The 11,829-nt window shown below is 43.5% G+C and overlaps 1 protein-coding gene across 1 annotated transcript in view; it reads left to right on the top strand.

Moving 5' to 3' along the window:
* LOC114691054 overlaps positions 1-11,829 on the top strand; it is a 121,525-nt gene that overhangs the window by 899 nt on the left and 108,797 nt on the right. Inside the window, exon 2 of the mRNA XM_028866162.2 lies at positions 1,223-1,464. Coding sequence (XP_028721995.2) covers positions 1,223-1,464 — 242 coding nt within the window. The remainder of the gene's footprint in view (positions 1-1,222; positions 1,465-11,829) is intronic.

The following is an 11,829-nucleotide window of genomic DNA, read 5'->3' as shown; positions in this document are numbered from 1 at the left end:
TTGTTGCTGACAACAGTAAAAACTTGTTTGTGTCAGGAAGTGAGGTATGAACCTGTAAGGAAGGTACAGACAAAACCAAAGTGGCAGTTTGGGTACTACTTTTCTGACCACATTCTTTCAAATGGTGACAAGATGACTGCTGTAAAATGCGTGTTTGGTTGGAAATAGGATGATCAGGAAAACATACTTATCCCTTAATCATACTGTACATGCTACACACTAGAAATTATGTGTACATATCTATGCATGTGTGTGGATAGAAAGCAAGCACGCGCATTTCCATGATATTAAAAACCACCAATTCTGTCCCCCACGGCTAGCATTTAACTTAAGTATTAACGTTTAAAGGCTTATTCGAGTCCAGTGATGTATGAAAACTTACCGACTTGGCAGGCTGGGGGCACGTGGGGGGAGGTGGGGGGGAGGCTGTTCTACTTTGAATTTTCAATTCTCTGTCTCAAAGTTTTATGGATCATGGAAATATCCTATAAATTTAAAATAAACTACTATTTCTCTGTTGGTTCATGCGTTTCCATTTTTATAAGGAAAATCAGATGGGCGGAATTGTGAAAAAGGAAAAAAAAAAAACAACTGAGTAACCTCAAGAGTGGGATGGGAGATGAGCTACCTTCTGGCCTGGTCTTGTCTTTCTACTTCATCAGTTATAATAAACGATCGCACTAAATCCCTTCTAAGTCTATTAACCACCATCCTTTTGGCCTTCCAACCTCACATCCAATTCTTTCATCCTTTACCCCTCTTTTTCCTGAACCCCCCGCCCCAAGTTCAGGCCCTTTGCTTATGTGCCCAGCTCAGGCCTTCCCAAATACTTAACACGCCCCAACACACACCACCACCACCACCACCACCACCACCACCACCACCACCACCACCACCAGCTGGCTCACTTCTCAGCAACTCTACCCCCTTACCTCTCTTTGACCTCCTTTCATCTCCACAGCCTGGCCCTTGACTTCACGGACTCGTCTTACCTTTCTTCACCTGAAATGTTCTGCCCTTTCTTGGGGTCTCCTTTACCCGCTCCTCTCTGGTCCCATCCCTTCTGCTGGCAAGCTCCAGCTTTTCCTCCACGGCTGGGCCTGGTCAGCTTGAACCTCATTTTGTTGGCCTGCCCGGGCAGGGAAGGAGTGTGTGGTGCAAATTGGGGCCAAGACTACCCCTGGACTAGACCCCTGCCTTGCCCCCCTCCGCCCCTCCCCAGCCCTGGTTGCGGCGCTTCCTGGGCGGATGGTTTGGACTTGCTGCGGCAGCTGCGGTTCTGCTGTGTCATGCAAGAAGGAGGCGGCGCGGCGGCGGCGGCGGCGGCCGGAGCTGGAGGGGGAGGAGGGGAGGAACCTGATCCTCGGTAGCGAAGGGCTGGAGGCAAACACCGAGCTCCCTCTGAGCCGCCCGGGAGCAGGGAGGGCTCTGCTACCCAGAGGGGCCCTCCCCGCGGGGCAGAGGGTAAGTTGGGCGGCGCAGGTGGTCGCCTTGGGAAGGGAGCGCGCAGGGGGGTTAGGTGGGACGGCGGGCGCTCTAGGAGCCACCGGGCCCTAAGGCGTCAAATGTCCAGCTATCAGAGACCCAGGCCATAGAAAAGATGGCCAGCCAGTAGCAGCAAGAATAACTATTTGACTAATGCCCTACAGTTGTCCCAGGTCACACGGTGGGTGGAGTTGTAGATCCCGAACTCAGGACCCAGCTAGAGGCAATGATTCAGGGTTGCAGGAACTTCATCCCAGCAGCCCTGGCGCTGTAGAACACCCTTGAATAGCAAAGGCCAACACACCCCAGGTTCCTGTCGTCTTTCTGGACTTTCTGGGTTGCCTTCTTCAAATCTAGGGGAAAGGGTGAGAAACTGGTCCAACCTCACTTTAGCCACGGGGAGGAAAAAAAAAAAAAAAAACTTCTCTTGGCCAGTGGCCTTGGACAAGCAGCCTCTGGTGCAATTAAACAATCAATAGGAAAAAGCTTCATTCCCCACCCCCCACTCCCAAGCTCCATCGACCAAGGTAATTCATGGGGCTTAAAGGAGAAAGAATATGTGGTATATTTTGCACTGTCCAAGCCGTCAGTCAGTCTGCCACTACACAAACGCCACCTGTACACTCCAGGGTTCACCCTGCCTTCAGAGGGGGGCTTCTGAGAGACACAACATACTGCACCATGTTCCAAGAGGAGACCACCCTAAGCTCCCGACAGACAATTTCACCTCCATTGCCCGTTTCTCCCCAAGGGAATCGGAAACCTAGACTTGAGAGCAGTGAACTGTAGAGACAGGCTGGGCATTTAAGAACATTTCTCTTTTCACCTGCCTACAATTCTCAGGACAGCAATTATTTATTATTATTATTATTATTATTATTATTATTATTGTTGTTGTTGTTGTTATGTCCCTCCTGGAAATCTCAAGAAGCGCTTTCTGAAACATGTCAGTCATACGTTTGGAAGGAAGGGGCTGAGGGGATTAACGGAAAGGCTAAGGACTGTCTCAAAAGCACATGCGGTTGCTAGGGAACTCAAGCTCGTCCCGCTCGCTAATCACCAGTGTGGTACAGGGAAATCAAACTGCTCGGGGTGTTATTAAAATGAATGGCATTTGGTTAAAGGCTTCTTTGCTTATGTTGTAGCATCCTGGATTATTATCGATTGCCTCACACCCACATATCTTGTTTTCCTAATTTGATTTCTGTATTTGCGTCACTGCCAGGGACACTCAGACTAGACCAGTCAGGTTCACTTCCTGTTTCTCAGAACTGGTTTATATTTGGTCGCGTTGCACTAACTGGTAAGACATTATCACGCTGATCCTCTTGGAAAGGAATTCTTGCTTTCCGTTGAAAACAAATTATCCCAATTAAATGCTAATTCTCATGGAAAACGTCATTGCAGGAGGGCTAAGGCACTGCCAGGCTACTTTACTAGCCATTTGAGAAAGCCATTCTTGACATGTAAAGCCAAGAAAAATCCACCCCCCCCCCCAAAGGAAATCTTCATTCCTCAGCTTTGGAACTAAAGCAAACTAAAGAAGAGAAAATATTTAAGTATGATATTTCCAAAATGAAGCATAAAAAAAAGTACACATTGAAGCCGGAGGAGTCATTTCGACTAAATAAGGCACAGAATTGAATGCAGGCCAGGCCCAGGAAGGACAAATAAATACGGATGGGCACTGTGGCCCTAAGAGAACACAGTGTGATTGCAAGGCTACTTTACAAATAGGAAACCCCATCACCTTGTGAACTAAATGTCTCTTTTTCTGATTCCTCTATGCCCCTGATAAGGCAGGCCTTACTTTTTATATTTTTGCTTCCAGCTCCTTCCTCTTTATAACAAGAATGTCACCACGGCAATAAAAGAGATAAGACTATGTCAATAGGTGGGTTCTGATGGACCTAATTTGTTTGATAAAAAATACAGCACATATGGCATTTGAAAAAAGATAGGTCTCCACTTCTGGGCACTGGATGAGCCTGGGCAGCCATCTGGGGTCTTTGCATGTTGGTATCTTTATGGAAGCTTACTGAAAGATCCTGACATTTCCTTGCATTTAATTCCAATTTTTAGCTCTTAGATTTTTTTCTTTTTCTTTTTCTTTTTTTCTTTCTTTCTTTTTTTTCTTTTTCTTTCTTTCTTTTTTTTTTTTGCATTCAACCTTTAATACCTAGCTGTAGAGATTGGGATGTGTGTTCACGTGACTGATGATTTGCTGGTGGTGGTGGTTGAGTTTTAATGTCAGTTGCCACATGAGTAAGAGCTACCTCGTTTCCTTTGCATTTCTTCTCTCTTTCCCTTGTAGTGGCGCAGAAGCAACAGGCTAAAAAGTATAAAAGTTTGGGAGACTAGGCAAAGGCCTTCCAGTTATTTCAGATGCAGTTAATCCCCAGTGGCTCAGTGAGCACAGGGATGGAATGATGGAGGGAGGAAGGGCTATCCAAACACAGTAATCAACTGGATTCTGATGGAGCCACACATCTGTTTGCCTGTGTTTTAATTAGCAATAGATATAAACATGCACGGTTGTAATTTAGAATCCCTCCAATTCAAGATATTAAAAAAAAAATAGGGTGAGGAAATGTGAGATTTGTGCTGGAAAGAGAGGTCCTGACTTTGAAACCCAGTTCTGCTGCTCAGTTCATTATTGAGTGCTTGCTGTGGCCCTAGAAATGCAAAGATAAACATAGTCCATGCCCTACAGGATCTTATAGTACAATGAGGAGACAACTGAAAACACAGTTGATCATGAAATAGTGAGATGATGTCTAAGGAGAGCTCGAAGGAGGGTGCTTAGCTGCAGAAGTGGTAAGTGAAGTAAGCCACATGTGCAAACAAAATAGAGGACAATTTAGACTGGAGAAGAAGAAGAAGAAGAAGAAGAAGAAGAAGAAGAAGAAGAAGAAGAAGAAGAAGAAGAAGAAGAAGAAGAAGAAGAAGAAGAAGAAGAAGAAGAAGACGACGACACGTCAAGAACTTAACTTAGGTAAAAAAGGCACACCCAAGGAACTGAGCCTAGAGGATGGTGCCCAGCAAATAGAAGATGCTCCACAAATATTTACATTGCATGAATTCATGGCAGAAGTCCTGAAAGATAAATAGACTTTTGTAGCAGTGAAAGGCTCTATCTTTCTAAGAAGTTTGGACTTACTGTAAGGCCGATGGAAAGCTGTTGATTAATTTTTAATATTTATTTATTTAATGCGTATTTGTGTGTACCTGAGTGTATGGGTGTATACCATATGCATATAGGAGCCAGGAGAGGTCAGGAGAGGGTGTGAGATCTCCATGGAGCTGGCTAACAGGCAGCTGTGAGCCACCATGTGGGTACTGGGAACCGAACCTGGGTTCTCTGCAAGAGCAGTCAGTGCTCTTAACTACTGAGCATCGCTCCAGCCTCTTAAATTGTTTATGTTGATTAATTTTAAGGAATATTCTGACATAATCAAATGGCCACTTTAGAAAGATCACTGCTGCTGGGAGAATGTGTTAGTGATATTGTAAACCAGGAGATTAATCAGAAAGGATGTTTAGCATCCAAAGAAAAACAAAGAAGGGTGGTGGGCAGGGACACGAACCTCTTACACTAAGACAGCAAGAAGAGAAATCTAGAGAAGGAAAGAGTTCAATAACTAAGATGACTGAGTCTGATTATTGATTTTATCTGCGTGACTGAGACATGGTAGGAGAATTATGGCTCGGGTAAACAGGATGGTAGAGGCATCAGTCACCAAGATAGGGACCCTAGGAAGAAAAGAAGGTCACAATGAGAAGGAACTAGTTCAATTTTAAACCTACTAAGTTTGAAGTATCCACAGGATATCCAAGTGAGGCCATGTACTACTAACCGGAGGAAGCTGAAACTCAGGAGGCTTCTGTGTTAGAGTCATCAGAATAAGGGAGAGTTCCCGGTTGCAGATGAATCCCCAAAAGAGAAGGGACAGAGGACAAGAAGGGGGCCTGACATAAGCGCCATGGAAACGCCATTTTCAAAGGTGAGGAAGGAAGGGTACTAGGGAGATATCTGGAGAAGAAGGAACAAGGAGGTTTAGATGACTGCCATGGATTGAGGGGCACGTGAGAACAGAGGAAGTCGTGGGAGGAAGTTCTCTCAGGAAGAACTAAAGGGCACGTCAGGAAGAAAATGAAGGTACTGGGAAGAGAGTGTTTGAATTCATGGTCTGTAAAGCTACAGGTGTATGATAAAAAATAAATAAATAAATAAAATAAGGAAATGAGAGAACTCTGGATTCTTCTGGGCTTCTTCAAATTGTCTAGCATCACCATCCACCAATTACTTGAGCTGAACAAATGTGTAGACCTTCTTGGTTCTTCTATTTCTCTAACTCGCACATCCAATTCAGAAGGACTTCAAGGCAACTCGAATACATTTCCCAAACTTGATCTTTCTGTCTCCTTTGCTACCAACATAGTCAACACCAGCATCCTCGCTCTATGCTCATACTATGGTTTTCTTTAAAAAAAAAGGAAAAAAAAAGAAAAGGAAGGAAGAGAGAGAAAAAGAAAAAAGAAAAAATGAAAGACAAGAGTTTCACTTACTATGTAGTCTGAGCTGGCTTCAAAGTTGGGATCCTCCTGCCTCAGCCTCTTTCGTGTTGTGATTACAAGTGTGTGCCACCCTCCCAGGTTCTAATGAGTGATTTGTTGTTGTTTTTGTTGTTGTTGTTTTAAGACAGGGTTTCTCTGTAGTTTTGGTGCCTGTCCTGGATCTCGCGCTGTAGAGCAGGCTGGCCTTGAACTCACAGAGGTCCATCTGGCTCTGCCTCCTGAGTGCTAGGATTAAAGGCGTGCGCCACCACTGCCCGACTGGGTGATTGTTCTTTTTCTCTTCAGCACAGCTAAACCACTGATTCAAGCCAGGCATCATGAGACATACATCATAGCTTATCATATGGCTTCTCCTCTTAGAATCCTGCCATATCATCTGCTTGCACTTGGAATGCAGTCCAGGCTCCTTTCCTGGCCTTCCATGCCCTGTGTGGCATCCTAGACCATCTCTCCAGCTCAGTCGCTCATCAGTCTCTCAGGTTCCAGACCCACCATGCCTCGGATATTTTTTTTCCAGGGATATTCTTTTGATCCTTGCGGGTTTTTTTTTTTAGAACATCATCTCCTCCAAGAGGGCTTCCTCCACCTGAAGTGTCCTTTCCCATCCCCTTTCTAACCCCCGCTGCCCACCCCCCCCCCCGTGCGTCTTTCACAGTAACACAATTTAAATTACCAAAGCCACACTACCTTTCACTTTATTGCATATAGTTGAGGGCTTCTAAAATGTAAACCCAGTGACCCAAGATTCTTGCCACAAAGTGGGAGCTTAACACTGTCCATTGGGTGTTCATAGACGGGAAAGAAGAGAGTGACAGATTAGTAGAAATTAGAGATACCAATAACCACCTTCTAGAAGCAGGTATAGTTCAGGAAGCTGAGGCAGGAGGATCAGGAGTTCAAGGTCAATCTGGGCTATATAGTAAGACTCTTGTCTTGAAAGAAAGAATGGAAGGAAGGAAGGAAGGAAGGAAGGAAGGAAGGAAGGAAGGAAGGAAACTGGCATCTAGTGTATTGAGGAATGATGGTTGATGAGGAAGCAGTAAGCTTTTAGAGTTTCAGAAGTAGAAGAGTTCCTAGCTGTGTTAGCCTGGGCATTAATAAATACTCTGTGCTTCAGTGGGCTGTTAGGGAAATGAAATGAAATGGTAAAGGCAGATGATAAAGAGACCCTGTCAAGCTGGTTTAGGAAGTCAGGAATTCTAAGGGTCAGTTCATAACCTCTAAATGTGAGGTCCCTTTTCATATAACTCTTAGTACTTATTATTAGAATAAAAGATTGAGAGCCCCTTGAGATGGCTCAGGGATTAAAGTCCCTTCTTCCAAACCTTATGACCTGAGTCTGATCCCTGGTACCCACACACTAGAAAGAGAGAACCACCTCCTGGAAGTCATCCCCTGACCTCCATACACATGCCAGAGCACAAATATGGTCCCCTCCCCATGAACATACCAAGTGTAGCAAAGGCATGGCAAATTGTGACTTAAAAAAGTAGTCTACAGCCATACAACCCTGAACACGCTCAGCTTTTGTATAATAATAAAAACACTAGGATTTCTGACTGAGCCTAGAAGTTACAATTACTTCAGACAAAATCAGTAACCACCCCAAATTCTGGAAAGTTGGGCAAAGTATATAACAAACAGATTGAAACCAAAAAAATACAAAAGAAAGTTAGAGTGTGCTAAAATACTTACTTGCTTTCTCAACAGAAGAAGCATGCCCATTGCAAATGCAATGAGAAAAATTTTCAAGTATCTGGTTGTCTAGGCAGATGGAGGAAGCAGACATGTTCTTAGTAATTGGATGAGGAAGTTGGTATGACCTCTGTAGAGGGCATCCTGACAGTGTTTACACTTTTCAAACATGCAAAGCCTTTGACCTCACAAGTCTACTTTTGTATCTCTACCCAATAGACAGATTCACACATATATTGAAGGATGACTCTTCCAGGACCTTCACCAAAGCGTTATTTATAGTCATTAAAGACTGAAAAAGCCACCAAATGGAGAAGTGGTTAAACACAGAACAGTGTGTCGATGGAAGGGAAAGGTAGACCCTGCCAAACATATTGATAGGAACTGACCCCCACAATACATTACTAGGTAATTTTTAAAAAATCAGATAAAGAACATGTGTATTTTGCTGCCCGTTTTTTGAAGGGAGATTTACATTTTTTGGTCTGAAACACATTATTAAGGGGAAGATGAAGGCAAACAGGCCAAAAACATGTGTGGAGAGACTATTCTGAAGGGTGTTTGAGAGGCGTGTGAGGAAGGGTGGCTACCAAGTGAAGGTGGCGTGAACAAGGGGAGAAAAACCAAAGCCCACAGAGCTGTTTTAAAAAATTTAATGATAAACAGGACATGGTGAGCCACACAAAAGGAGATGCTGCCATGGTCACAATGGACTTGGGATTCTTCCCAGATCAGATGTGTGAGCAGTGGCATCAGTGACTGAGATGAGAAATCTTACAATAGCCAAAAGATTGAGGATACGATTGGAAGTTCTCCTCCAGTGAAGATGTCTACTGTAGTAGACCTGGAGATAGGAGTCTGAAGCTCAGATGTACTATAGGAATTGGATTTATGAACTTAGGAGATTGCCTAGGGTGGTCAAAAATAAGATGAAATAAAATAAAATAAAAATGCATTCAATATAGAGATTGAATAGAAAAGAAAATTGGCAATGGAGACAGAATCAGAGAAGGAGGACTAAGAGGCTGTAGGACCAAAGGTACCAAAAGGAGACTGTGTCATGGATTAACTCTCAATACCACCAAAGGTCAGGAAGAATTAGCATAGATCAGTAGTTTTCCTCCTGAGTCCTAATGTCTTCAAGAATTAGGATGTTATATATTTTTGTATGCCCAGGATCTTACACATAATAAACAACTAGTAAACTTCTGTTAAATGGGAGAGAGACAGGAATACACAGCTAGACAGACAGAGACTGTCGAATTTATGTTTGGATCTCAGGAAATAAACTAGACTGAGGATGAAGCTTAGGAGTAGAGCTTACCTACTATGTAGAAAGCCCTGGCTTTGCCTCCCAGCACCACAAAATAAATTCGTAAGTAAATAAATAAATAAGATTCATTTGAGGTTCACCACAAGGAATCTTAGGAAAGAGATAATCCTGTGCACTTTTATTTGCGAGCTGATGGGCAGATGAATTGCTCATGGGAACACAATCCTTTATATTAAGTGCTGTCTCAAAACACTCTGGTAAGTAATTCCTGTGTCTGGGACACCTTAGTCACTTTTGTATTTCTTTAGGTCCTTGACGACAAAAGGAACAGTCTGTTTTACTCTATCCAGAGTCAGGGGCTGTCATCTGGAAAATCCGTTTGGGGTTGCTACCGTTCCAGACGACACTGTAGGAGCTCATGGATGCCCACCCTCAGTTTCCTATCAAAGAGAAGACTGACTCTAGGCAGGAGGACTGCTGTCCTCCTAGACACCCCCATAGGCTTCTCAGGCTGCAGAGAAATCAACAGAGAAGCGGGATGGTTTCATTCTGAGGATGTGGAAATCTTTGATGGAAGAGTGTTGTGGACACGGGGTGGACTCAGTTGGAAAAGTATTTGTCTAGCTTGCACAGAGCACTGGGTTCAAACCTTAATATCCCACAAAAACAAAACAAACTTGAGTACAGCGCGCTAGAATACCAGCTCTTGGGAAACAGAGACAATACAACCAGATGTTCACGGAGCTCTGAGGCAGCTGAGGCTATGTGAGAACCTGTCTTGAAAAAGAGAAATAAATAAAGGAATAAAGGAAGGAAGGAAGGAAGGAAGGAAGGAAGGAAGGAAGGAAGGAAGGAAGGAGAAGAGGAGGAGGAGGAAGATAATCATCATCCTTGGATCAGAAGCTTAAGGAACTTGGGGCTGGGGAGGTAGCCCTTGTTCTTAACTGCCAAGCCCAAGAACCCGATTTTGAAGCACAGTGCCTACATTGAGTAGCTCACAACCACCTATAACTCTACCACCAGGGTATCTGGCACCCTTTTCTAGTCTCTAAGAACACCTGTACACATGTGGTACACACACACACACACACACACACACACACACACACACACACACACACATACCCCTTAGTGAAAATGAAATAAAAAAAAGAAAAAAGCTTTAGAAACTAATAGAACTAACTTTAACAATATTGAAAGGCCTGTGACATCCTGACATTATTATGATCAGTGATTAGCAAACTTTCTCTACAAAGGATGAGATAGGAAATATTTTAGGCGTTCTCTGTCTCTGTTCCAAATTCTTAATGCTGCCATTGCAGGGAGAAAGCAGACACCACAGATATACGAACAAGGCTGAGCATGGTGTGCACACCCGCAGTCTCGGCACTCAGCACTCCGGAAGGGAGTAACGCAAGAAGTCTCAAGTTCAGGGCTGACCTAGGGTGTAGAGCAAGATGGCTGAAGACGGAAAGACTGAAGAAAGGGAGAGGGGAAGGGAGGAACTATTGAATAAGCATGGCCATGTTTCAGTGGAACTATTTATGGATAACAAAATTTGGATTTCATACAATCCTCCCATGTCATGAGGTTTTCATTCCTCTTTTAATATTTTTTCCAACCATTTTTTTAAACTATGAAAACAATTCTCAGTTTACAGGCCACACAGCAACAGGGTGTGGGCTGCATGTGGGCTGCATGGGGAGTAAGTAGTTTTGCAACCTCTGCTTTAGATAAGTGTGAACATCTTGTTATGAGAAGGCTGTTCAGATTTGGGCTTCCCAAAACAATAATTTGCTTCATTTCTATATCTCTTCACCTTTATTTTCACTTCTCAAATTTGTATGGACATGGATGTCTTTCTGTTGATCTGCACCTGAGTTACTTGGGAACAAAAATGCCCCCCAGGAGCAGTAGTCTTCGCGTGTTTCACTCCTCCTTGTAATGTACATGTCAGTGACTGTTGCAGTATTTTAGCCAGCAATGGACCCATATGTGATAATGGCCCCGTAATATTATGATGGGGTTGAAAATTCTTGTTGCTTAGTGATAGCATAGCTTCCAGAATTCTGGAGCAGGAGGCATTATCAACACAGGTAGGGTGATGCTGGTGTCAGTAAGCCTACTCCATTTCTGGTCACATAAAAGTACAGCAGTACAGTTGTGCTGTGCATAACACTTGGCAGTTACTATAAAGGACCGGGGTATGGGCTATGTGCTTACTGAGCTATACTGTGTGTTACTTCATTATTTCAGAGTATACACCTACCAATAAATATGACTACTGTAAGATAGTGTGCCATTTATACCAGCATCAATCTCATATATCTTTCTTATGCTTGATTTAATATAACTTTTCATTTATTGTGCTCTGCGAGCAATAAACTGTTTTATATATTGTAGTTGTTTTTTTTTCTTTTCTTTTCTTTCCTTTTTTTTTTTTTTTTTTTTAACACTCTTTGGAGGGCCTGCCACCCAGCTCCCAAATAATACACAGGGAGGTCTATTCTTTCTTATAAATGCCCGGCCTTAACTTGGTTAATTTCTAGCCAGTTCTTCTTAACTTATTGTGTCTACCTTTTGTCTCTATTTCTGTATATCTTTTCTTTCCCTCATGTTCCATGTCTGGCTGTGTAGCTGGGTGGCTGGCCCCTGGAGTCCTTCTCTTGCTCCTAGATCCCACTGCTTGATCTCCCTTCCCAGATCCCTCCTATTTATTCTCTCTGCCTGCCAGCCCTGCCTATCCTTTCTCCTGCCTTGCTATTGGCTGGTCAGCTCTTTATTAGAACAACCAGGTG

This window comes from Peromyscus leucopus, chromosome 3 (genome assembly GCF_004664715.2).
Source record: "Peromyscus leucopus breed LL Stock chromosome 3, UCI_PerLeu_2.1, whole genome shotgun sequence".
In the NCBI taxonomy this organism is placed as follows: Eukaryota; Metazoa; Chordata; class Mammalia; order Rodentia; family Cricetidae; genus Peromyscus; species Peromyscus leucopus.
Note: the sequence above shows the minus strand (reverse complement) of the source record. Positions and strands in the feature narration are given on the sequence as shown.